Source organism: Electrophorus electricus, chromosome 13 (genome assembly GCF_013358815.1).
Source record: "Electrophorus electricus isolate fEleEle1 chromosome 13, fEleEle1.pri, whole genome shotgun sequence".
In the NCBI taxonomy this organism is placed as follows: Eukaryota; Metazoa; Chordata; class Actinopteri; order Gymnotiformes; family Gymnotidae; genus Electrophorus; species Electrophorus electricus.
In genome coordinates, this window is record NC_049547.1 from 12858693 (window position 1) to 12886414 (window position 27722).

General features: G+C 37.7%; 2 protein-coding genes across 8 annotated transcripts; both read left to right on the forward strand.

The window, feature by feature from the left end:
* The first annotated feature begins 1154 nt into the window (after window positions 1-1154).
* jdp2a (Jun dimerization protein 2a) lies at window positions 1155-8928 on the forward strand. The gene is made up of 4 exons (XM_035532475.1): window positions 1155-1358; window positions 6478-6695; window positions 7565-7669; window positions 7902-8928. Exons 1-4 carry the CDS (start codon window positions 1271-1273, stop codon window positions 8085-8087), a joined length of 597 nt encoding a protein of 198 aa, XP_035388368.1. The 5' UTR covers window positions 1155-1270; the 3' UTR covers window positions 8088-8928.
* A 2101-nt stretch (window positions 8929-11029) lies between these two features.
* Window positions 11030-27701, forward strand: flvcr2a (FLVCR heme transporter 2a). Of its 7 annotated transcripts, none has more exons than XM_027023713.2 (11): window positions 11030-11725; window positions 16316-16457; window positions 17766-17906; window positions 18583-18650; window positions 19288-19391; window positions 20887-20997; window positions 21831-21936; window positions 22821-22932; window positions 24760-24815; window positions 25111-25185; window positions 25681-25766. In XM_027023713.2, the coding sequence occupies exons 1-10, from the start codon at window positions 11039-11041 to the stop codon at window positions 25159-25161; spliced, it is 1578 nt and encodes a 525-aa protein (XP_026879514.2). In that variant the 5' UTR covers window positions 11030-11038; the 3' UTR covers window positions 25162-25185; window positions 25681-25766. The 7 variants fall into 7 exon arrangements, with proteins under 7 accessions (XP_026879514.2, XP_026879518.2, XP_026879516.2 ...); XM_027023717.2 differs by lacking the exon at window positions 25111-25185 and adding an exon at window positions 24995-25051 and having other exon boundaries at window positions 25684-25756; XM_027023715.2 differs by lacking the exon at window positions 25111-25185 and adding an exon at window positions 24995-25051 and having other exon boundaries at window positions 25681-25733.
* The last annotated feature ends 21 nt before the right edge of the window (window positions 27702-27722 follow it).

The window sequence follows — 27722 nt, forward strand, 5'->3', positions numbered from 1 at the left end:
CTGATACATAGCATTCCTGAGGCTGTGAAATGGATTCAGGTCTGTGGAATGTGAGGGCCAGTCAATGGAATCAATGCCTTTGTCATCCAGGAAATGCCTACACACTCTGGCCACATGAGGGTGGGCATTGTCCTGCACCATGAGGAACCCGGGGCCTACTGCACCAGCATAAGGTCTGACAATGGCATCCTGGCACCTAACAGCAGTCAGGGTGTCATTGGCTATCGAGAAGGACTGTGCAACCTCCAAGAATATGCCTTCCCAGACCATTACTCACCTACCACCAAACTGGTCATGCTGGATGATGTTGAAGACATCATATATATATATATATATATATATATATATATATATATATATATATATATATATATATATATATATATATATATATATATATGACAACATTTAATCATCATAGATGGATAGATAGATAGATAGACAGAGAGAGAGAGTGAGAGAGAGAATTCTAATTTGTATTGTTGTACAAATTATACATTTTTTTGAAGAACACAGAGTTTACAGATAAACAGATTGTTTCAGACTGAAGTCCTTTATATTCGGTGCAAAGTGTTTACTCTATCTATCTATCTATCTATCTATCTATCTATCTATCTATCTATCTATCTATCTATCTATCTATCTATCTATCTATCTATCTATCTATCTATCTATCTATCTATCTATCTATCTATCTATCTATCTATCTATCTATCTATCTATCTATCTATCTATCCTCTCTGACTATGTAGGTAGATTATTCAGTTTATCTATTTAAAAAACACTTTAAAAACACTGTTTTTTCTGCTAATGAAATTATTGAAATGATCTCATTCCATAGCAGACAGAATGGTTTAATGTAAATTAGTCCTGAGTCTTCAAGATAAAAGTTGTCAAGCACTCATAATATAGGTTAGACGACTTCATGTCTTATAAGTATGAAGATTACAAGCCTAATTCACGTGCATAATAAACACTACTGTGCTGAAATGTATCCTGGCGTTGATGTATGGCCGCTGCTTAGACTGCGTTTTTTTTTTTGTTTTGTTTTTTGCCAGGGGTCTTCTGCAACAGCCGAGGGTCAACGAGTTGTTTGTTTTTTTGGTATCTAAGGGGTGGAGCAACTTGGACTTCCCTCACTTCTCCGCTTCTCAGCCCCCATCTTTTCGTGCAGGGCTTTTTGCATCCCTGCTTACGTCTGGCTGGCAGAGCAAACTGATTTCCGCATTCCCAAATCCTCCCAGACAGGGATCGGTATATAAACGTGCTGATGCAACGATTCCCCCTGTTTAAAATCTACTCGCGACCCCCAGCTGACCTGAAAAAGGGACATCAAGTGAACGCTGGATCAAAGTCAGGTAAGCAGCAAAGTTTGTGAACTTGAAGGAAAATTGGATTTGCAAAGCGCCACGCTCGCAGTGGGCTACATGGACAAGGCAGTTTTGCATTACCCTGAGACCGTGCAAGCCCGTTTAGTGGCAGTATATAACATCGATAGCACAAAAATCAAAGTGTGCAGACTAACAGCTGAAGATGTTTTCTTGTTTTCGCGAACATTATGCTATGTCCTTAATTTTGGCGTTCTGACTTAAGTTCTCCATAGCCCTATAGGCTATCTCCACTTTGGGACAAACTGCACACGGCCATGTCATTGGACATTTTTGTATTCTAAAGCGAGATTCTCTAGCAGAGCGCAGTAGGCTGTCATGTTCAAGAATTCTATATGAAGTGTTGGTGCAGCTGATGTTAGGCTTATGTTTTTCGATTAGGCTACTGTAGGCTCCTCTCGAAGTTCATGTTACGTAAGATATGCTACACGCTTTACTGACGAATGACTTCCGCTTTGAGATTGAGTCATGTCACAGGGCGTGTTACTTTTGAATTTCGGTTTGCAGCTGTTGGATGTGCTTATTTTTCTTGTCTTAATATGATCTTCTAATCTAAACGGTTAAAAAGCGACATTCCCCCCTTTTGGGGGTAGACACACTTTTAATTTTATTTTCAACTGCTCAAACCTTTATATCTATATTTATACAGAGTTCAGGTTCATTGGCGGGCTTTAGAAAACAAAACCTTTCAAAGAAATACAGGATAAAGAAAAAAAAATCTCAGGCAGTTATGTAGATCTAATAGTTTAATATATATATATATATATATATATATATATATATATATATATATATATATATATATATATATATATATATATATACACACACACACACATACATACACACACACACACACACACACACACACACACACACACACACACATATATATATATTTATGCCTACATTTAGGTCTATTGATTAAAAGCATGGGCCATTAGAGGTCATTCTAATAAGATGAGACTTTAAGACCGCATGGTAACGATCACAATATGTTTTTTAGGTTTGAGTATACAAAGTGTGAATAACTGATGGGTTACACTCAGCTATCACCTGGCTAACAAACACTCAAAATAATCTAAGCTCAAATTTATTCAGAATCAAATGTTTTGTATATATTTTTTCACCAATTTAAGTATGACTGAGACACAACAAGGGAAGACAGTGGTGGCCTTTCACTGTCATTTGTATTTTGCTACCAGGACAAAAAATCTCTTAATGATGGGCAGCATTGCATGTGTACATTTTCTCAGATCTTCTATTTCCATTATTGTGGTGTCACTGATGATTACACAAATCTATACAAATATGAATGATTCACCCACATTATAAGCTTGAGTTATATTGTTGCTACATGGAGTCAGAATGTATGGTACGTCTTGGCGTGGAATACCTGTTGGCCACAGACCAGCATTGTTGTGCAGTGTGCTGTTAACAGAGAAGGCTGAAAGTATACAAAGTGTTGAAGCTATAAAGGTCAATGTCATCATGTAGTACTAACAACGTCATAATAACACTGTTATTATGACAGTACGATTGCACTGCTTCCAGATATCCTTGCCCTCTTGTTGTGTTCCACTTTTTCATAACTGAAACAGATTTTGTGGTTTGACTGACTCTTCTTGTGCTACTTTGTTTATTAGAAAAGAGAATGATTTTGCTATTTCCTGTTTTCACTTTAAATAACGGCACTATACCTTACATGGGAGCCAAGTCAGAAACTTGCAGAGAAACTTTTGTGTTCTTTCTTTCTTTCTTTCTTTCTTTCTTTCTTTCTTTCTTTCTTTCTTTCTTTCTTTCTTTCTTTCTTTCTTGTATAATGTAACGGACTTGGCTAAGGAGGGTGTAGCTGGAAGAAAAAAATGCTGATCTGGCGTATTTTTCCATGAGATAGCACTAATATTTAAGCCACTTGATTGTCTGATCTACCAAACTTAGACTGTGAACTTGGTGTGGAACAGTGGTCAGTTCTTGTCATCTTACAGTAATAGTTTTTTTTTAACGTTTCCCCCATGTACTCATTTTGCAATACATATTTGCCTTGTTAATTGATTAGCACAGACCTACAAGTTTGTTATTTATTTCTCAGATTGAACAGAGCACAGTATAGTACAACTGAACTGACTGTTTCCTTCATAAAGATGGGATTTTTAAGGCATGAAGAAATTTTAAAAATGCTTAATGAGAAATGTATGTATGCAAAGATGCATTTCTTTGCTTTTGAAAAATTCTGTCTATAATAGATCAAGATGTCAATGTAACCAGTACATAGTTATTTTTTGAGTTGCTCAAATATACTGTAGTGCTTGGTATAGGCAGAGAGTAAGAGCAATTCTGTATTACAGTGCTCTGTAGAGCTTTGTTGGTAAAAATCTAAACAAAGGGAACACTGTTGTATTCCGTTTATTTTTCCCAAATTACTCATGCTGTCATCGCTTGAATACATGCTTGTTCTGACTGGCCCGCATGGAGTTTTATTTGGATGTCTGCTACAATTTTCAAGGATAGAGATTTGTGTATATTTTACTCCGGAAGCAGCTTTCTTTAATGGTATTCAGAAGGATGGGGATGTGTAGACACATACTAGTATTTTGCTGCATTTAATGGACTCTTGCATTTTTGTGACTGCAGTGTGGATTGTTGACCATATTAATTGCTTATCATTTGAACTGTTTAGGGGATGTAAATTTGGCAGTCATACAAACAAACTACCTAAATTCTAAGGATGGAGAGAACAATAGCATGCTGTAATGAGAAAGAGAAAGACTTCACAGTGTGTCTGACCAACATCAGCCTGTAGAACTGAGGTTAATTATCAAGTAACCTGGAATAATTATCAGGGGTGTCAAGCATGGAGAGCCATTACTGCTTATCACCTCAGTACCACAGTTTAACACACCTGGTTGTGTTAGGTGTGTTAAATAGCATATTGGCAAAGCCCTTCATGAACTGGGATTTTTGAGCAGAGCAGTTTTGGCCTTTCGGGGTGTTGTATTCTTTAGACCTTCAGGACACTGTACTCTTTGGCCATTCAAGATGCTATTCTTTAGTTCTTTGACCCTTCATGGCACTCTACTCTTTAGTGCTGTGCCCCTTCAGGACACTTTATTCTTTGTTCCTTCAGGACACTCTAGTTTTTAGTGCTTTGGCCCTTCATGGCACCCTACTCCTTAGTGCACTGGCCCATCAGAGCACTCTACACTCTGGTCCTTCAGGACATTATACTCTTTAGTGCTTTGGCCCTTCAGGTCATGGCTGTTCTCGCATGTCGTATTGACATTATAGCAAACACTTCTGGCACTGAAATAAACACCCTTTTTATACTTAGGAATAGAATGGGAAGGTAGTCACAGAAATCCAAAATGGGTGCAGGTACATACTCACACTGACATCGACATTTTGCCGCTTTGGGATTTTTTGTCATTTGGTTTCTGTTGTAATTTTGCCCTCAGTTAATCTATGTGTGGCCATTATGAAGAAAATATGGCTGAGAATTCGTCATCCTGTGTTTTGCATACTTCAGATGACAAACCAGAGAATATTGTTCGTTGTAGTGACCATCCTGAGCAGACAGGAAATATGCCCATGAATTCTTGTCTGTGCTATATTTGTGTCCATAGGTCTCAGTAAAAGCAGGCCAGTCGTGGAGGCTCATGACATTGTCCTGTTCCTCTGTGGCCACATTCCACTGGGCTGACAGAAAGCGCAGGGAGCAGGCGCGCGTGGGGGGAACATGGGCAGCAGGCGGGTCTTGGCTGGCTCCCTCACTTCTTCTCTCCGTGGGATAAAGGGGGAATGTGTCTGGGTCTACTTTTGTGCAAGCACTGCTGTGTGCGCCTCTCCCCTGGCCTCTGCACAGCGGGCGGGGGCAGGGCGGGGGAGTTGGGAGTTGGAGGCAGTCTTGCCAATGCGTCTGTAAATGGGTCTACGCTATACATGCAAAGAAAGGGTGGAGAGGGAGCTAGTGAGAAATATCTTGTTCAGTACCAAGGCATGAAGTAAGCCAGAAACGAGAGAATGATAAGTGAACAGAGAGAATAGCTGGGGAAGGGTAGATGAAAATGAATGATGAATATAAGTTGGTATGTCTTTACTTGTTGCATATGTGGAAATATGTGCTTGAAAGCTGGACCAAGGGAGATACCACTCACAGCTAAAGGGCAAAAAAAGGAATGTTGAAAAATGGTTACCTTTTATCATAAGTTTTTGTGGGATGTCACAGATACTATAATTCATTAGTGCCATCCAAAAGTACTGGTGTTGTAGTAGGACTATATAAAATTTTGCAAGTTTTTTAATTTGAGGTGGGGAGGTAATTGTGTTTTCAGGTCTTGTGGTTCAGACACTACCACTTACCAATTTAAGATGTTTTTTGTTTTAGTAATATTTAAAAATAAATCTAGTAGTGGCAGATGACTCATCCAATATCAGGTTGCAAGTTAAAGTTATTATGGATGCAATTTTAAAAGCTGTGCAATGTAATATAATCTCCACTTCTTTCTACTCTTTAAAAATGGTTTATTGATGTGTAATTAAAAGATATTATAGTGTCAGATGATACAACAGATACTATCCCTGCTGGTGCAGGTGACCTATGATACTTTATTAAAAAACTCTATGAAAGGTTTTTTTCTAAACATTAGGAAATGGTTCCATATAGAGTAACAAAATGGTCGCACTTGGCAGAAAAAAAACATGGCAGACTCCTCTTTGCTAGACACACACTAAAGCCTCTGAGAATATGTTTTTATATATTTATGATTTATTATAGGTATATTCTAATGCTCTAATGCGCTAATACTCTTAAGTGTACTTCATGAATTATGATTGCATAATTGATGACCCATATTAATTAGTTCAGAAATGCATGGGTTAATGGAGTGTGTCTGTAAAGGCTATGTAATGCTACGTCAGTCTCTCCTCAGTATCTGTAAGCAATCATTTTTAATTTATTGCAAACATGTATAGACCCATACCATAGAGAAAGGCAGCACTGTTTCTTTGCTGAAGTGTTGTCTCCATAGAGATGCCACTTAAGTGAAAATGAGCTCAAGACACCCCCACTCCTTCATGTTATTTCTTCTAGCTGTGGTCAAGGGCGCGTGTGACATGATGCCCGGACAGATCCCTGACCCTGCAGTTACGGCGGGCTCTCTGCCCAGCCTGGGCCCGCTGGCAGGCATCTCCGCCACCACACTTACGGAGCAGCTAAAATACGCCGACCTGTGCAGTCTGGGTGCCATGCTCTCGCCCCTGCACCTCCTGGGTAAACTGGGCAAGCGCCATCTAACCATTAAAACTGAGGTGAGGCATCTAAGTGATCAAACTTTGGCAACTTGATTTGGTAACATTAACATAAATTCAGATTTTATAGGCAGGGTTCTACAGCCATCCTGGAAAGCTGTCTGCCTGCACAGGTTAGCTTCACCCCACATGAACACTCCTGATTCAGCTAATTAAAATCTTCATAGCTCTATAACTGACCGAATCAGGTGTGTTAGATGTGGGTTGGGCCTACAATCTGCAGAAAGGTAGCTCTCCAGGAGGAGGGTTTGGCACACCTGTTTTAAATTCTGTGAATCACTCCAGTGCTTGGCATCAGTAACACTCAGGCAGCTTATAAAAAGACTGAGAAGCCGTTGCAAGCTACAGCATTTGCCTTAACTTGCCTGGTGTTGTTTACTAGTTTTACTTGAAATAAGTGTCCTATAATTTAAAATATGAGATTATGGGAAAAAATTCAGAGCTCAAAAGAACATTTTAACTGCCTTGGCCGGGTTCTCATTAAGGTAGTCCTTTCTGGTTATTCTTGTGTTTTCTGTGTTACTCAGAGTACACTATAGATAAAAATACATAGAAATGATGTTCATATGAATAATAACATTACACAAACAAAACACTCCATCTAGTGGACATTCGGTAACTGCATAAGGACACGACGCAACTCTGTCATATGTAGAAGGGCTTAAGTATATGGAAAGTTCAGTTTATTACTGTTCAGTTTTCATCATGGAAATGATGGGACAGTTGTTCGAAATCCTGGTACATTTTATTAAGAAATGTAACAACCCAGTGCCAACAGATTGGTAGTGCACCTCTGTACATATCCATTCAACCATGTAATGGAGAGAGGTAGAGGTAAATCTAAGGTAGATATTCTTCTACTCCCTTAGAAGGATGAGGAGGAAGAGAGGAGGAAAAGACGACGAGAGAAAAACAAAGTGGCAGCCGCACGATGTCGAAACAAAAAGAAAGAGCGAACAGAGTATCTACAGCGGGTGGGTCTCCCCAAGCTTCTTCATGTATTATAGTAGGGTTATATTATAGTTAGTACTACTAACAAAAACATTATTCAGTTATGCAATCCTGTACTGAGAAAAAACAAATGTGGGCCCACACACTGCTATAGACCTCAAAATTCTACACATAAGAATAACTGCATCAGTGTAGTAATAACACTACAAAAATCCAGTAAGCCTGCATCACATTTCCTGACATTATGGCCCCCAGGAATCGGAGCGTCTGGAGATGATGAACTCAGAGCTTAAAGCGCAGATCGAGGAGCTGAAGCAGGAGAGACAGCAGCTTATCCTCATGCTGAACCGCCACCGGCCCACCTGCATCGTGAGGACGGACAGTGTGAAGACCCCCGAGAGTGAGACAAACCCCCTGCTGGAGCAGCTGGGGTCTAAATGAGGTCAGGCAGATGCTCGGCATGGTGCCCTTCCACAGTGACTGTTTACACGTTAGCTTCCGTACAGCTAGCTAGAAGCACTTGGCTCGAAGCTCTTGGATGTTTCAGGAGGAATGAGTGAAGCACTCCAACATGCAAGCTTGGAGCTTAAGAACCTTTGTGGATATGTCCCCCCAATATCCACCTACACATGTCCCAATCAGATTGGGCTGTGTGCTGAAAGTTATGAGTTTATATTACTGTTACTTTGCTCCCAATTGTGGTCATTCAGTGCCTAAGAGGTTCAAGCTAATCCAACAAATCTAAAAAAGAATTGGTTACAAGTAGGGGGAGTTCAGTAACAGCACTCACTTCCTCGAGGCATCATATAAAAATCTGTGTGTGGCTTAACAGACACAAGATTTCTGTTTGTGTCTGTGACATATGCCAATGTAACTGGAACATTTGTACCACATTTCTTGTGTCTTCATGATACTGAACCATGATTTGCCCTCAGTAGCATTTTTTTTTTGACGCAGGCGTCATGTATGCACATATATATGAACTGTTTACATCTTGCTGTTTTAATAGTTACCTACAATTTATATATATTTTCTGATTTTTTATACTTGTACATTACATTATATGGACCGTTATCACTAGATGTGATACATTTTATATTTCTGCAACAAATAGTTATATAACCCCCCTTTTCTGTGACTTAATCATTTTGTTTAATAGCTGTGAAAAAATGCAAACAAATATTAAACAGGAGTAACTCCTAAATGTTATTTTGCTATTATACACCATGTACTTGGGTAGTATATTCCATAGTCCTTAATTATTAAACCCATTCTTCCTGAACTGTTTGACACGTCAAGTGCATTTTAAACTCCTAAATGAGGGGTTTCCCCTCCTGCCAAAAAAAAAAAAAAAAAGGGGCGGGGGGGAGGCGATGGTCAGAGTTTCCATATTTTATTAAATAAGACTCAAAAAGCCCTGACAGCAGCCTTGACAGCAGCCTTGGTTAAGTGCCTTTACAAACGTTTCAGACTGGAATGTGAAAAGGCTTTTCTGAGGAACCTTAACCAATCAAGCCATCAAAGACAAACCACCTGATTTCTGTTAAGGTTGAATGACCTCAAAACTGAACCCAAGGCTTAGCTAATTAACAATTAACAAGAAATCTAAGTATGAGTTAGATATCAACCTTTACTATTTAAATTTATATCAGTGATGTGGCCATTCTGTTATGATATGAATTTGTATACTATATATCATGTAGTATCATACTGTAATATGCAATTATAATGTTATGTGTGGAATGGATATCACTGAATTATGATTTTAGTTTATTATTTTCTATTCATAGTATGCTCGTGGTGCTATTCTGTTGGCTTACTTTGTACCATTCCCTGCCTTTAGAGGTGGTAGTGGAATCTTCTGTTAGTTGCACTTGTATTCATATTACTGGATAAATTTACCAAGTGTTGATAAGTGTGTGTATACATATACGTACATACATACATACAGAAGACATTGGCTATAATTGTACGTGACGTAATTAGTGAAACATGAAAAACTGATCCCTTGGTCCCTTGGTGACATCTAGTGGTTCACTTGTGGAACAGCATAGAAGGGTCATTAAATTAAGTTTAAATATAGACATCAAATAAACATATAAGACAAAATAGCACCAGCAACAAGGAAATAATCTCTGTAATAATTTGATTTGTGAAAAGAAAATGTCGGACTTCTATCTAAAGCATCAGCCCTGACCTGATAGACACCTGCAAATTCAGTCTGACTGCTTTTAACTTGCTAAAAGTTAATTATGCATAAACACAAGAGTTGTCTTTTAATCCTTTAAAAAGATTAAAACCTGCAACCTTTGAGGTGCCTCACTACACGTTATAGAGTAATATTTATGTATGCAAAAAAAATGCATGCATGCTTCCTCAGGTTACAAACAGCATTAGGGTCATTTCTCTTGAAACCTTACGTTGTTCAAGCCAGAGAGCAGAGTACGTCAGTATTCTTGTTAAAGTCCGACAAACGTTTTACTTCCCACAATTAGAAGTGCTGCTTGCCACCAGGCAAGGCAGAAACTGCAACTGCATAGGGCCCCAAAACAGTGCGGGGCCCCTGAGGGCTGACAGACATTAAATGACAGCAGTGGCAATGTGCCAATTTTTCTTCTCACTCCCATTGCAAATAACGTGTGTGATAGTTTAATAATGACAACAAATTGTCAGCAATGAAAGCCAAGTCATCAAAGATGAAGAGGAGTTATATCGTTCTGGCAGTGAAAGAAAGAAGAAAAAAGAGGAAGAGGAGAAAATGAAGCATGACCGTGGTGAGTGAAGCAGATTATGATTAAATATAGTAATGCTATTATAACTAAGACAGCTTGGTCTTGGGCATTGTTACTGAAATTAACATGTTTTACAGGACATGAGTAATGGGGTGATTTGGAGGGGAAAACCAGCTAACTTGCACATTAGTTTTTCTGTAGGTTAGTTAACTGATGAAAGCTGTGTCTGACCGAGCTACCTGTAGCTATGAAAGCTAAATTATGAAATTTAGACATGGAAAATGTACTTTAAATTACCGAGGTCTATTGGTGTACATTATTGTGGTATATGTGCAGTGCAATTTTTTTATATTTTAAAAATAATAGTACTGTTACATTTTGAAATAAAAAGTTTATATTTCGCATTTTTTTGTTGGTGCCAGATTATTTATAACAATAGCAGTGAATGCTGGTTGGAGTGGTACCTGTGAATTATTGCCAAGGGCCCCTACACATTCTAGAATCGCCGATGCACGCAATAGCCTATAATAAAGGCATGCGCCAGTTTACAGCGAGATTACTCAAGGAACTGGATCACGTGCTACAGTTCGTATAAATGAAACAGCCCGGCGTTAGTCTACGGCTGATTTTGCCACTGACACATAAAAGGTCTAGAGCTACATGTTCAAAATTTTTTTTTTTTTTTTTTTCAAAGTTGTTATTTACATTAGTTCAAATTTTAATCTGGTAAAACTACAGACTACACAATTTCTCTACGACACCAAAATGTGCGATTGCGAGAACTCTGAGGATGTAAATAGAGGGAAAAACCGATCATTTCTCGTGGAAAGTAATGTATCGAAAAGTGAGAACATAGAAAGCAAAACAGAAGGTAATGAAATTTCTGTGGACAATGCCAAAAAATATAAAACACGTTTGTATAAGAGAAGATGGGTCATAGTTTCCCTCTTTAGCTCCTACTCGTTGTGTAACGCATTTCAATGGATCCAGTACGGAATAATCAACAACCTCTTTATGGAATTCTATAACGTCAATTCATTTGCTATAGACTGGATGTCAATGATCTACATGTTGACTTACGTACCGTTCATATTTCCCGTAACATGGCTTTTGGACAAAAAAGGGCTACGTATAATTGCGCTCGCAGCGACCAGCATAAATTGCGTCGGCGCTTGGATCAAAGTGGCAAGTGTTAAACCTCACCTGTTCTGGGTGACAGTGCTAGGACAGTTTGCCTGTTCACTTGCCCAGGTCTTCATCCTTGGAATGCCATCCCGGATAGCGTCTGTGTGGTTCGGCACAGGGGAGGTTTCCACTGCGTGCTTGATTGGCGTTTTTGGGAATCAGGTGAGTAGGTGGGTGCGTAATGCCCAGAGCGGTGCATTTACTGTTGTTGTTTTTTTTTGTTTGTTGTTTGTTGTTTTGACAAGGACATACAAAAATAACGGCACGTTATAGTTTAGTAGTTCAAAAATACTTGTTAGTTTTACGCACCAAAACCGAGAACTTTAATGCCATTTAATTCGAATTTATTTTGACTGAAGTGTAGTTGCAGTTTCTTTCAGTACTATACTATACAATACTATAGTTTTCACCGCCATCCTTGTTAACCTTGTTAACGCGGTTATTAATATAATGTGTTCAGTGATATAACCCAGCACGGACGGAGAGAAAAGAGAAATGGGAAATTATAATTCAGCCTTTCCCTGTTATTTAATAAACTTTTAAAGTCCTACTAATGTATATTCGACTACAATTCTGTAATTTTACGTTGGATGCGTTGTGGGATTATTCGGTATCTTTTGAGGAAGCGAATTACACATTTGGGTGACACATAAGAGATACAATCTTTTACCATTAAAACCTGATCAGATGACAGCTTTAGCCCAGATGATAACGCTAAAATATCAATTGAGCGTTTTAATGAATTAGGTTGTATGGATTGAATTAGTGCATTAGTGCCTTAGAGCTCTGCATGATAACTTACTTCTTTTTGGCTACAAGTCAAGTACATTTGAAATCATGTGAAAACACATTTAACCAGTCGTTACATTTATCTGTGACAGTTGACTCAACCCCAGAACTGAACTCAAATAGTTGAAGTTAAGTAGAAGTCAAGCAATTTAACAGTGTATGAAAGTTTTCAGCAGTTCTTACTCCAGCTTTGCTCCTGCTTGCTCCTTGCTTACTGCAGTTTAGTTCATGAAAACTTAATTTACCCACTGAGAACTGAATCATGTCACATTTTTTGACTCCCTAAACTGTACACTACTGCAGTCTTCCACTGTAGACCACTGTAGACCTTCCACTGTCTTGGAATTTTAAAAATGTATTTATTTATTTATTTATTTTTCTGTATTTGTGATAAAGACTTAAAATACAGGTCTCATAATACTGGTCTTAGTACTTTTTTCAGATTTTTCTTGCATATTATAACACTTATTATTATACATATTATAATACTCAAAAACTCAAGGAACTAAGACAATACATGACACAACAAGAATTCTTTGTGACAGCACCCAGCATCACACACATATACTGAATGTACAAAATCCAATATGTTGGAAGGGGGTTTGAAAGAACTATTGTTTTGGAAGAATACCGAAGTGCAGCCACACTGCACAGAAATTAATCAGTGACGGTGCAGTACCACGCACAGTGCAGTTGAGATCATATGAAGTATGAGAATAAGAATTCAAGAGGTTTCTTTTGTGCTGTCTTGCCTTCTGCATGGAAGCGTTGGAAGGTATTTTAGTTTGATTTGACCTTAGGCCCAGACATTTGGCAGTAGTGAGTAAGCAGGCATCTCCACTCTTTGTGCTTCTACAGACAAGGTTCTGCATGGATCACAGTCACTTTTAGCTACATTTCTAACCTGGAACATGTTAGCTTTAAAGGACAACATTTAATGGAGGATTTTAAAACACATCAAAAAGCAAAGCATCACTATGCAGAGATTCAGAATAATACTCTCAGATCAGCAGTTTGCCAAGATAAAAAGGAACATTGTTTGGTTCTATAAGTCATTTATGTAGTTATTAATGAGCTGTTTTCACTGGAATCATCACATGGTCAAAGCCATTAAAGGCTGTTAAAGGCAAGAAGATGGGGCAAACTCCAGCACAGCTGCAGAAGTGAGTGGTAATGGCGATGGGGCAGGTGGTGCAATATAGCCAGCACTTCAACCAATTCGAGATACAAAGCTCATATGCAAAAAGTCTGCTAACATTTGTTTCATGGCTAAAAGCTGCAGATGGTATATGGGAAAAACAGGGGGTACTGGGAAAATGAGCTGAGGATGCAGCCAGGCCAGGGCAGGAGTGACTGGTGTGGGTGGGCCTATATTCTTATGGAGGCAGCATTAAAGATGGTTAATAGGGTAAAGCAGGTGATTGGTAACACTTGACACTTGGAATGACAGAAGCTCAGTTAAAAGACACTATAATGATGGTTCCTCTGCCCAAGATGAAATGCTCCAAGTGCTGATGGGTCATGTCCTTGCTGTTTACTGCATAATCATTAGCAAATCCTTCATGTGGCTCCGGTACAGAACTGACACTTGTTTTGGTAAGTGTGCAATTTCTGCTCCATTGGAGGTCTTGGAAACCATGTGTCTGTGTTTGTTGTCTTGTGCTCATTTAATATTCTGTTGCCCTGCATTGTTGTTTTTTTTTTGTTTTTTTTTTGAGTATTCTTGGGGATGCACAGTGTGGGAAGAGTACATCTAAGCACTTTATTTCTGGCATATTATTTGGTAGATCGTGATGGGAGGGCAGTGATGTTTTGAAAATAAAGCCATCAAAAATAAAGCCATTAAAAATAAAGCCAGGATAAAGCTACTCTGTTGGTTCTAAGGAAATGCTGAACTGTTGTTGCATTTTCAAGGACCAGCTTGTGGTTGCTTTCATCAAAATTCAGCCCTTGTTTTAAAGGTAGGTGTAATGAGACTTTTTCACAACATGTTTATAGGATGCCCTGAATTCTTAGCAGAGGTGTTGAAATATGAAACTCTGTGCAATCCCTTGTCAAAGACTTGTTGTGTTCTTATGTCAGTTTCCTGATGTTTCTGCCCTGTGCATTACAAAGACCTTACTAGCTCTGGTCTTCAACACCTGAAACAGGTGCAAATCATTTGGATTATTTGGGATGGTTGTTCCTGATAGTCAAGTAAATGGTCATGTGATATATTGGTCACAGGTGACAGTCATTTGATTGGTTTCGCAGTGTGTTTCACTGTTTTATCAGATTGGACAGTAGCTATTACTGGCTTTTGATTATAAGCGAAATTCCACTGAAAAATGTCTTGTCATATTACCCATCACATTCCCTAATACAAAATGCAATTTAGATTAACATTTAGAATACTGTATGGTTTTTGTGTTTGGATATTAATGATATTGTGATGTTGGCGGCACAGATGAAGCGAGAGGCCGAAGTGCTCTTTATTTTCTATTCAAATAATATCAAACGAAAATCCACAAACAACAAAATATACTAGAAGTAAAGGTTCCTTGTAGTGGTGTGATAAGTAGCTATTCTCACAACAGCAGTCCGTTAATGTGCAGTGTCCTCTCTTGGGACCTGCAGGATTAAATAGAGGAGAAAAGTGAGAAAACAGGTGTATCGGATTAATAGGTTGGTGATTGAGAGCGGGGCAGGAGTGAAGTACAGCCCCTCTCTGAAGTAGGCGTGTCCCTCCTGGCTGATGGCCGGCCAACTGTGACAAATCTTTTACTTTTAAATATTTGAAGGTTTCACATTACTAATCAAACACTTGCTATTGAAATGCTATTGAAGGAATTAATTTCTTAAACATTAGAAATCAGAAATTCCACTGGCTAGTTGATAAAGTTTTGCAGATAAATTGTCATTGTGAGATAAATTATTTCTTTGTATATGTGAGTGAACGTAGAACATAAATGGTTAAATGGTTTTACTGGAAATAAGTGGAACAACAATAACATCTTGATTGGACTGCTAGTCAAGCTTATAGGAGGGAAACATTTGATAAAAAAGGGCATGAACTAGATAGCCAATGAACTAGATATACATCTATGTATGTACACTCCTGCCATTTTCTTGCTGAGGAACATGGGTTATGGATCATGGGAACTGGCTAAAACTAATGTTGAGAGAAAACAGAGGGGGGGAAAAACATTCACATGTATTCCATGATACACTGATTCATATGTCACCTATGATCTTTCTGGTTGTTTAGTACCAGTCATGTGAACACCCAAGCTATCTTAAAACTTGCATGGATTTTTAATGTCTGTGAAGGATGATTGTAAAGGGACACAAATAACCAGACACTTGTGGATAAGATTAAACAATAAAAGTTTACTGTAGTAAGGGCAATTCCAAGATGTAAACAACAGACAGGCAAAGGTAAAAAAACAAAAAACAAAAAACAGTACGGGGAACAGACAGGGTCAATACACACAGAGAAAATAATACACACAGAGAAAATAATCTAGAGAAATGCTCAGTATGATTACTAGACATAGCAGTACCTTGCAATGAGGGCATCAACTAAACAGGCTTAAATACGCTGAGATAAGTGAGAAACAGGTGGTGGTGATTAATACTATGGAGATCTGGTGGTTTCCCAGATAAGATGGTTTAGGTGGACATCTCTCCACCTGACTACCTGACGCATTGTGGGAGTTTAGCCCAACAGCTAATATTATAAATGTTATCTGTCCAACAGCACTACTATCAGCAGACAAGGTTTTTTTTTCTATTGTTTTCTATTGTTTTTCCAGTTCACAATATTTATATCTTACTACCTCATGAAGTGACAGTAACTTTGCTTTGCCGTTTTCTTTGTGCCAATCCCACTGCTGACCTACAGTAGCATTATTTTAATTGAATTTAATTTCATGGAGAGGTGTGAACTGTGCCAGTGGTTAACTACATTCCTTTGTCCCACAGCTTGGCATTGCCATTGGGTTCTTGGTGCCACCTGTTCTTGTGCCGAATGTGGGTGACATGGATGAACTGGCCCATCACATCAGCGTCATGTTCTATATCACAGCTGGAGCTGCCACACTGATCTTCATTCTGGTTCTCATCAGTAAGACTGTCATTTCTCTTTTAGAGCCCCATTTGGTTATGACCAGTTGTAGAACAAAATGCTGTGTAAATCATTCTTACAACATAAACTATTATACAATGAATGCCCTTGCAAATGCTGTTTGTGCAAACATATATGAATAGTGAAAAAAGAGTTTTCAGTTTTTTTAATTTGGTGTAAAGTTTTTGTCATAGAGACCATAGAGATTATGGTCTTGTGTTGACATCACCAATTACTAAGCCAATCACTAGTTCTGCCTAATAAGAAATAATGTTTTTGTCCTTTTGTCATTTTATCAGAGCCATAGCATCAAAGAAGAAAAAATCACATTAGGTGTGAACATTCATTTGTTCTGTTACTCTTTTCAACAACAATATTGCAAACAATATAGGTTATTTTATAGAAGAAAAGATCTACAAATGATTGGGTTTTTGTGAAATGTGCTATATAAATTGAACCTATCATCATCATCATCATCATTATTATTATTATTATTATTACTTAAAAGCTATTTTTGGTTCATTCAGTGTCATCATACGCAATATCGGATACTTCCCCATTTATTTGTTAGCACATAGATAATCAGTTATATAGTATAATAGAAAGTCAGTTATATAGTATTTGCATACTGTATGATGTCTCAGTGTGTCACTGATTGTAGCACTGCACAAGTGCTGACTGTTCAACATGTATCATGTTTCACATTTTCAATGCTTGTGTGTATAATCTGTCATTTAGTTATCTGTCATTTAGAGTTACTTTGACTCTGATACTATTTTATAGACATTTCATTCTGAATAGGTTATGTAGGAACACTGATTTGCTAAATATTTTTCTAAATGCTTATAGTTGCACTAATTTTCTACAGTGGTGACGTCATCATAGTGCTTTGTCTGTGGGCCACACAGGCTGGTAGCAGGCCTCCATGCTCGTCCTCCTGTGGCTCTGCTTATCTTGTCTGTCCAGTGGTGTGGGAAGTGCTCAAGCACGCCCTGCCTTCCTTTACATCTTATTTATGTACTACAACGACCAAACTCATCTGGGACACCACCATGGAACCTGTCTCCACTGTAGCATTTTTCTCAGTGATGGTATTAATTTGGAGGAACTTTTCCTTCTCATTTGTATAGTTTTGATTTTTGTACTTTCTTCAAAAAAAAAGATTTTTTTGTTATTCACTTTGCCTCAGTCTGTGTCAGGCTTTACATGCAGAGTTCTTATATTTCTGACACTTATCGCTAAAGTTAGTATGTTGCGCCAAGCTGTATGCATGGTTCTTCCCTGTCAGTTACTGTGTGTGTGTCCCAGTGTTCCAGGAGAAGCCAGACATCCCACCCTCCCAGGCGCAGGTAGTGATGCAAAACATGGCTCCTCAAGAGTCCTCTTACCGGGCCTCTGTTGGTAGACTCCTCCACAACACTCCCTTTGTCCTGCTCCTCATCACCTATGGTAGGCCTCACATACTCACCAGAAGATGGTGTGAACACACTTCCATGCACAGGAATAAAATCATTATATGGGATCTGGGCTGATATGGGATAAAGAACAATAGTGGTTTTCTTCTGTAAGGAAAATTTTATTTGAGTTGAGTTGAAGCTATGACTTTGGAATCTTTAATTTTGATTCACCAATAAATTCACCAAATTTCTCAAACCATTGTATCCTTTCCGTTTCAGGTTCAACAATGACACTGAGAATTTCTGTCTAGAAACAGTTGTTTAAACCTCTCAAGCTGACCTGAGATTTTAATATGAATAAAGTCATTATATAGAACTAGCCATGTGCACTGGAATTAATCATAGGAATGCATAAATAAGTTTACATTCACTATTTTAAAAATGTACAAATTTATTACATTAAATCAATATTTTATTTTGCTCTCTGCTTACATAATGTGAGTCAACACAATGTCAAGTGTGTGGTCTTGGATTCCATGGGTCATAGGTTAGATGGAGTTCATTATTTACCCAGATTAGATGAGATCAGTATTTGACATGTTTTTATATTATGCATGAATGTGAACATATGAACTTGTGGCATAGTTTTCCTTTTAAGAGTTTTTTGGTTAACTGAAATATGTGGAGACGTTCGTTGTATATAAGAACTTCTTTTTTTGTTTTTGTAGGATTAAATGTTGGATGTTTTTATGCTGTTTCCACCCTGCTTAATCGGATGCTTATTAACCACTACCCTGTAAGTCCCAATGAATGTTATCTTTTCATCATCCTTATTGACATTTCCTATGGGGATGAACACTGTCTCGTTCTAGACTCAGTGTGTAAATTAAGCCTTTATGCTTTATTATTTTGTTACTACATGAAGTCTACCTTCTAATGGAGCAATGTGTGATATCAGCATGGTGTATGAACAAACACCTGTGGGATACTGCATTCCTTATCATTCAGATGTTGCTTTTTTTGGTTTGTGTAATTGAGTGTGTGTTACGACTTTCTTTATGAAATATGTGTGTACAGCTGAGTTACTGCTCTGACAAAATGTCATTGTTCATTAGTTTCACGTTTGAGAAAGAATCAGTAAATATTTTTGGAAAAGCATTAGTCCTAATAAGGCAAGGAAACCACTGAGCCACATTTCATAATTTCATACCTTCATGGAATTTATACCATAAATTATCTTAAATTAAATTAATTTAAATATCTATAAAATACTATAAATAAAGGTTTCTGATATTAACTACGTATATTATTGTCTTATTATTACTGAACTATAATAAATCTTAACTGGATACCAATTACTAAAACCTCTATTCACAAGAATGGTTCAATAAATGTCCATATTCTAAAGCAAACTCTCTTTCTTCCACTCACAGGGGGAGGAGGTGAATGTTGGAAGAATTGGCCTAACTATTGTCATTGCTGGTATGGTGGGCTCCCTCATCTGTGGAATCTGGTTGGACAAAACTAAGACATACAAGTATGCCTTATGTTGCCATAACTACAGACTTCTGGCAGGCCAAGGACAATCCATTCAGACATCAAACCAACCTTGGTGTTGTACCTATGCAAAACACAGGCTTAATCCTTTGGCTAAAGTGCTGTTGCACCTCCTAATCCTCCTAATCCAGATGACCTGGCAGACATTCAACCAATATACCCCATGCTCCTTTCATTTTATGAGCTGTGAAATAAAAGCCAAGGCTGCTGACTATTGCTGACACAGTTCTGGCTCAATTTAGAGAATTTGTTATGTAGTGGTCTGTGATTCACATGCTGCAATAGATTTAAATGGTGATCTATGATACTACCATATGTATTCACTGCTGTTCACTTCCCAAGTGTCTAGTGGGCTTCCAGTTTGTTTTCTGCAAACATTTGTTATCATCCAATGCACATGTTGCTTCTCCACACCTCATGTTTAGCCAACATCTAAAATGTATTGTTCCTATTAATCCTTTTGAGTTTGAGAGGATTTATCTAAACAATAACTACTAGGTGCTGTAAAATTCCATCACACATACCTCTCTTTTTGAGGATTTCTTGGTTATATTTAACCATATCATATTTATAATTTTGCATAGATTTCATAACCTTTCCAGCACCTTTTATATGTTTAATTGTTATCAAGTTCACTCTGCTCACTCTGTGATAAAAGAGGCATTTAGGTACTGAGATATGAAATTGTGTCATGATCCATAATATAATTTTTTTGTCCCTTATTATAGGTGTGATTAGCAGTGTTCTAATGGAAATTAACAATTACCATATTCTGAGATCCCTCCCAGTAGTAGGGATTCATAAGGGATTACTTCTTTGTGGGAAGCAGGGATTTTACTTTGTATGAAAGCTGGCAAGCAAACACATTATCAGCTTCCTTTATAATAAATTGTCCATGAAAACCATTTTAAAGATCCAGGAACTGTTAGCATTGATACTATAGATAAAAAGAATTTTGCTTTGCAACATTGTGTCTCTAAGTATAGCCCTTTTTTCTCTCTCAGCTAGTGGTTAAAACAACCTGCCCTTTCAATGAGTACATATAATTCACACATTCATAATCAGGATTACATCCTTGTTTTACAAGTCTGAAAGAGCCTGAGGCTATTTCCAACAACAGCAGTGGAATGGGACATGGTTGTACACCACAATACTACTTCATAATACACTGTTTGTTTAAAGGGAACAAGAGCCATGAAAGGAATTGTTCAGGAATCTTGTTTTTCCTTTGAAAATGAATGAATGTGATTTTGATGAATGTATGACAAGTGTAGGAGTGGGAAAAAGATGAAGTTTTATAGTGCAAATGAATACCAATGTCTTCCTCCCTGTTGACATAAATAGTTGTACTGTTTAAAAGTTCATCTGGGGTAAATGTCCTAAATCATACACAAATCCTAAGCAACAAAGTAATGTGCCACATTACATTCATATTTATCTTGCAAGCATTTGATATGTCACCTTTTGCGCTCTAGGCAGACCACAGTTGCTGTATACCTCCTGTCTTTTGTGGGAATGGTGGTCTACACTTTCACCCTTAACTTAGGCCATCTCTGGGCGGTCTTCATTACATCAGCAGCACTTGGGTAGGAGCTTTTTTCTTATCTGTCACAACAGTTGTTGGGTGAGTATAAAGTTCAAACATCAACTTTCAAGGAGTTGCTGTCAAAACACAATCTGGTGAGAGTTACTGGATTCAGTAGACTATAAATCCTATTTGACACTGTACCATTTCATTCAACGTCTTCCAGTCAATACCACAGCTCATGTCTACAAACCACTGTGGTTTAGCACAGGCAGATTGTATTGTGACGTTGTTGTTAGCCTTGACTATTGAATACCTTTACTAGTGAATATGAACATATTTTGTATTTCAGTGAACATTTGTATGCCTTCTGATTCTAAGTTTTTTTCTTGTGGATCCAAAGATGCAGATTGCTTAGATTTTTCTGTAAAATGTATCACTTCCTTTAAAATCTTTAAACCCTTATTTGTGTAAAGATTATGTTTTCCTTTAGGCCACCAGGCTTCAGAATTATAGATTTGTAGGAATTTGAACAAGCCATAAAAAGCCATAAAAAGCCATAAAAGGTTAAGGACTATTAGAACAAATTTGGGCAAATATATCAGTGGCTTTGGCTTCACTTTAATCACATTACCAGTGCAATATAAATTTAATTATTTGGTCTTTATCTCATCTGACCACTGAAAATACATTTTTTTCTAATGAGCTACCTCACAGAATGCAAAAAGGTTAATTAGTCAATGACTGGCAGAGTAAGTTTCAGATTTATAAAAGGATTTTAAAATGAAATGATTATGTTGCTTAGCTTTTTCTCTTCTGGTTCTGCAGAAATCTGTCTATTTTTATGAAGCTATGTGTTCATGTACTTAGACATTTATTGTATTTTGCTCACAGATTTTTCATGACTGGCTACCTGCCACTGGGCTTTGAGTTCGCAGTTGAGCTTACGTACCCAGAGTCAGAGGGTACATCCTCAGGCCTGCTCAACTGTTCAGCACAGGTAGACTGAGAGTGAACCAGGTCTATAAAAAAACAAGCATTCTTAAAGGTTTCTCATTCAACTTTTTTATGAAGCCATTTAAAAAGAAAGCCAGTTTTATTCTGGGAAAGATCTTTTTGGACCCTTTGCATTTTAAAGAACTGTGTCAACAATATTAGCAATAAAAACAGTTTAAAATTCTTGAGTCTGGATCCTGTGGTATGTGCACAGTGCTGACAAATTGAAATTCCTTTGTTGTAGTCCAAGGAGTAAATGTCACCATGCTGTGTGTTCTCATATCCCACTGCTTTCTGCCACTATGCACTAAAATAAGGCTTGAAAACAGCACATGGCATGAAGATCTCAGTTTTAGGGTTAGTTTTCAGAAAATCTTTTGGCATTTGAAATCCTTGTTTTATTTTTTTCTCATTGTGAAAAGGGTCTAAATCCTGCAACCAGGAACATGAAGAGCCTTGATGTGACCTAGGGTTTCCTTTTTGTTCTCTAGAAAGAATATCTATGTCAAAAAAACGTGTTTATCCAGTCTGTTGTCTCACTTCATAGTAGTGTGAGCTTTTTAATGGTTAAGGGGGGATGTGTCCTACATGCATGATTTGATTGATTTGGGCAGATTATATGGATCTTGAATGAAGGAAGGAGGGAGCAAAAGAGGTACAGAGTGTAGGGAAGGATAGCATGTGAATAAGAGTTTTTATAAGTCAGTGTATAGCGTAGTGTGTGGAAGTGAGTGGAAGAGAGGAAGAATGGTTAGAGAGATGGGCATAAGGATAACTGTTAAAGGGGCTGTGCATCAGAAAGTCACTGAGACAGATTCAAATGTAGGTCCACAATGACACTAAGAATTTATGAACTAAAACTTGGTCTGTTTCTTTTTATTTAATCAGGTGTTTGGAATCATATTCACAATATGTCAAGGCAAAATCATTGACTACTATGGGACACTAGCTGGAAACATCTTTCTATCTGTTTTTCTCCTCCTAGGGACCATCCTAACAGGTATGAAGAACTCTTCATTGTGAAAATCAACCTTCTGCAGTCCTCATTTGAATATGATAGTTATTGTGTAGCGTAACCACAGACATAATGGGAGGTGTATGATGCCCACTAGTGCCTGACCAAAAGCATAAAAAAGAGATAATTTGTGCTTTTCTACATAGCCCAGTGTTTTTTAAGTACAGTCCTTGGGACCCCACAGACAGTTCACATTTTTGCTCTGTCTAACTTCTTGCTTCTGTCTAACTTCAAGTCTATTAAGAACACCTTGTACAGGTGTTCTAGGAGCTAGCTTAGAGTCAGAAAAGTGGATCATTTAATGGGTTCTGTAGGAGTCACTGTCATATTGCACATAGATTACACAAAATCAAAAAGGTTGAATGTTGTGGAAGAATATACACTTATACACACACCTGACTATCTCACTAATATGATCTTGTTATGCTGCAAAAGCCTCTACTATTCTGGGAAGGCTTTTCACAAGACGTGAAAATTTTGTAGTGTGTCTTTAGGAATTTGCCCATTGAGTATAAAGAACCTGGACTGCAACTGACATTCTAGTTCATCCCAGAGGAGTTCAGTGGGGTCGAGATCAGGCCCACTGGAGTTTCTCCACACCAAGCCAAGTCTTTATGGTCCTCACTTATTGAACAGGGGCACAGTTTTGCTTCAACAAAAAAGGGCCTTTCAAAATTGTAATGATTCAAAATTGGAAGCATAAAAGAGTCTAATACGTTTTTGTATGCTATAGTATGAAACATTACCCTATATTGGAACTAAGTAGGTAATAACTCAAACCCTGAAAAACTGCTCCGGGCCATTATCCTTCCTCCACCAAACTGTACTGTTGGCACTATGGATTCCTGTAGGTGGTGTTTTCCTGGCATCTGCCAAACACAGATTCACCCATCAGACTCCAGAGTCTGGTAGCAGCATGGTGTACAGCACTCCATCCGATGCTTGGTATTGTGCATAGTGATCTTGGGCTTCTGTGCAGCTGGTAAGCCACTGAAGCCCCCTTCATAAAGCTCCAGATGCACAGATCATGCTAATGTTGCTTCTAGAGGCTGTTTGGAATTTTGGAGTGAGTGATACTACATAGGACTTTTTTGCCCTCTGCAGCCCTGCTCTTACCACACTTTACTGCTTCATGGCTTTTCACCTAAATGTTTCCATTTTGTAATAATAGCACTTATGTTTGTTGAGAAATGTCATTAACTGACTTGTGGCAAAAGTGCCATCCTATGACGGTGCCATGTTTAAAGTACTGAGGTCTTCAGTATGAACAGTTCCACTGCAAATGCCTGTGTCTATATATTGTAGTGAAGTAAACAAGGTTTCCAGAGATATATAAAATTACCCACTCACCCTCTGGGTGGTCAATTTCCTTCAAACTCGGGTCCTTTACCAGAGGCCTGTGAGCTTGAGAGTCCTACATAGTATCTTAGGTGTTTCCAGGACTGCACTCTTCTGGACTGATATCGCAGATGTTGTTCTGGGGATCTGTTGGAGCCATTCTCTCAGCCTGGGGGTTACAGCCCCTAGTGTTCTGATTACCACATGACCCACAGATGCCTTCACCTTCCACACACACACACACACACACACACACACATATATATACATACATACATACATACATATATACATATATATAAACTTTCATTCAGAGCCAGTTTCTTTCAGTTTCTCTGTGCTAGTAGTATACCTATACTTTATATACCAATATTTATATATGAGAGAGATTTATATATGAGAGAGATTTATATATGAGAGAGATTTATATATGAGAGAAGGTGTTTTAAGTGCACCTTTCCCTCTTCTTTACAGCATTCATAAAGGCAGACCTGCGACGGCAGAAGTCTAACCAGCAGGAAGACACACAGGTATGAGCCATAAGTGTCTGCTTTAGTTGTTCCATCCACTCACAACTGAATGGATTTCAGACAACTCACTGCTGGTTTCATCTTTTTGCTTCACTCGACATGCATTATGTACTGTGTATGTTTATGTATGAGTGGATATCTGAGGCTCTCTGACCCTCTTCCACTCTGTTTGGGACTAGCAAACACCAGCTCTACTGAACTGCACACCATTTTACTGAGGAGAACACTTCTTTATGGTATGGTGTTGCTTTAAAATTGTGTAGATCGGTACCTCTAATTCCACTGTTTCCGTCAGAGAGAGGGTGCAGGAAACAAGGCTGTGGATCCTGAACTTATGTCAAGATGATATTGTTGTCAATTAAAACAACAGGTACCTCTGATACAGACATTAAGACCCCCAAAATAAATTAATCATCAATTAATTTTAATTATATTACCATTGTTTATTTATTTCAGCTTTATATGTGGCTAGGAATATATCACTTTTAGATCAAAAGCCATCATTCACAATCACTGCTCTTGTCAAGGTGTTTTCACTAGTTCTTCTTATGTTGAAGCATACTATGTAATATTTTTTATAGTAAAATACTTTTAGCTATTTTCTGGGTATAAATACACTTATACACAGATCTAAACTGGGCATTTACAAATTTACTGACCTTGAAAACTGTTCAAGATGGCTAATACTTGTTTCACTTTACTGAACAGAAGCAATTTTAACTGAAATTATTCTGGTCTGAAGAGCATGAAGACATGAAGAGTTTTGGAAGAAAAAAACATGTTGACTGAGTTCAGGCCATTGCTAAGCCAAGACCCTTTAAATGTGAACTAATCTGGTGGGTGCTTTTTTCCTCTGTTTGTTCAGAAGCAGTCAGGACACAAAGAGGAAGGAATATCTTCACCATGCAAAGAGGTCAAGGTCTAGGAAAAAAAGGCTTCTGAGCAGCTCTGTCTTACATGCCCAAACCTATTTGTTTACACAGGTATACAGAGAGAAGGGAGATTCATCATAACCACACATACATACATTCTACACAGAAACATCCATATCCTTTTGTGAGGAAATCTGATTATATATGACTAAGCTGTGGCTAACGTCTGTTGAGTCACTAAAGAGACATTATGGTGGGCAAAATTATACTATTCATTAAAGATATATCCCATACTGCCAAAAGGACAGCTAGAATATCACAATGTTTGTAATGCGATTTTATCTAATAAAATGTAAGCATAGCTTTTCTCCAGATTGTGATGACATGTAATTTGTAGCACTGGTAGGATTTTAATATACATTCATTTGTATGATTAATTGAGTGCTGACTGTCTAGATCACGCTTTACGCTTGGGAAGTAGGTCACCACCGTAAGTTTTATTTTTGTTCCTACAGATTTCAACCATCTCCAAGTCTTTTTTTTTTTTAAACAGGATCTATATGTTTATATTGATGAATGTCTTAATGTGTACGGTGTGCTTTATGTTTAGACTGTTTTAGGATAAAGGTATGGGCAGATTCAGAGATGGTGGTGCTCTTTGGTCACCCAGAAGTAGACAGAATGAACTCACTTGACTAAGTTTTTCTGCCAAATGCTTCTTGTTGAAGATTACTGAGGAGGTAACCTGGAGTAGTACTGATTTGCTGGTCCAGTTGATGTTGCACATCAAAGTAATATCTTTGATCCAGGAAAAGGTTATGTTTTTACTGCATTTTAAAAAATGACCACAAAGACTATATTTTCTGTCAGAACTGGAGGCAGTAATAATGTGCTTAGTTTATTTAAAACTACTAGCAGTTCACCTAGCTGTCCCTATGTGGGAAACACTAATTTACTTAAAATGTTTAAAACACTTTCATTCAGAACCAGTTTCTTAAAGTTTCTCTATGCACTATACAGAGCTACCAGTAGAAATTGACCTATGCTCATATTTAAAAGCGAGTCAGCCATGCAGAAGACAAGGTAATAATAATGCATACATTTAAGGCTAACCACACATAAACATTTAACCTACCAAAAACACATATTAGACCACTAAACAATGGCATTAGTTATTTAAGTTAGCAATGGCATTGGTTGTGTTAGCAAAAGGGGGGCAATGCTAACTAGATTACACAAGCTTGAAAAATGAAAATTATAAACAGTAAACTGCTCATTTTTCAAGCCTTTTAAATCCAGCTTTAATGATATGATGAGGCACAATCAAAATGACATAATTCACATGTAGTTTTGTCTCCAAGGAATTATTACACATGTGAGTTTTCTTAATATGGAATGTAAATGATTACACACACAAAGAAAAACCTTTTCTCATGCCAAAAGTGAGAGAGCAGGGAACAGGAGTGAGATGAGAAGAACAGACAGAAAGAGTGAAAGCAAATGGAGAACATGGGGAGTAAGAGTGAGAGCAAAACAGACGTGAGAAGAGCACCCAAACCAGGGCCTTTTACAAAGAGTATATATCCATAAATCTACCCCTCTGGCTGACTATCAAACAAAGGGGTTGTGCTCTGCCCCCTTAATTCTGTGTGCCCCAGTACAACAGGTAGTATAGAAATGCTCTCTGCACCGACCCACTTCACGTATTGATACACTATATACACTAGTGTCAAGGAAAATATAGCTGTTATGTTCTTAAATTATTTTACAAAGTGCTTATAACATTGTGAGACTTAAACATTCAGTGCTGTCATATTTCCATTCAATTGTAAATTAACTTTCTTTAAAAAATCTGTGGTGTATTCAGATCTGTTACAGAACAATACTGTTCAATACTCCAGTACTCTTCTTAGAAGAAAATAAAATTGAACCAAATTCCCATGTCTTATAGAAACATTTTTTGTTTTGAATTAAAAGTTACATTTTAAAGTGTAAATAATCATTTACTTTAACAGTTGTGTGAATGTTAATTGAT

Excerpts from the sequence above, each read along its gene's own strand:
- flvcr2a (XM_027023711.2), top strand. The coding sequence starts at position 11,039 with ATGTTCAAAATTTTTTTTTTTTTTTTTTTCAAAGTTGTTATTTACATT. Across the intron at positions 16,458-17,765 it reads CTTCATTCTGGTTCTCATCA|TGTTCCAGGAGAAGCCAGAC; the intron begins GTAAGACTGTCA and ends TGTGTGTCCCAG. Across the intron at positions 24,816-25,680 it reads ACCAGCAGGAAGACACACAG|AAGCAGTCAGGACACAAAGA; the intron begins GTATGAGCCATA and ends CTGTTTGTTCAG.
- jdp2a (XM_035532475.1), top strand. The coding sequence starts at position 1,271 with ATGCAACGATTCCCCCTGTTTAAAATCTACTCGCGACCCCCAGCTGAC. Across the intron at positions 1,359-6,477 it reads GAACGCTGGATCAAAGTCAG|CTGTGGTCAAGGGCGCGTGT; the intron begins GTAAGCAGCAAA and ends TATTTCTTCTAG. Across the intron at positions 7,670-7,901 it reads GAACAGAGTATCTACAGCGG|GAATCGGAGCGTCTGGAGAT; the intron begins GTGGGTCTCCCC and ends TATGGCCCCCAG.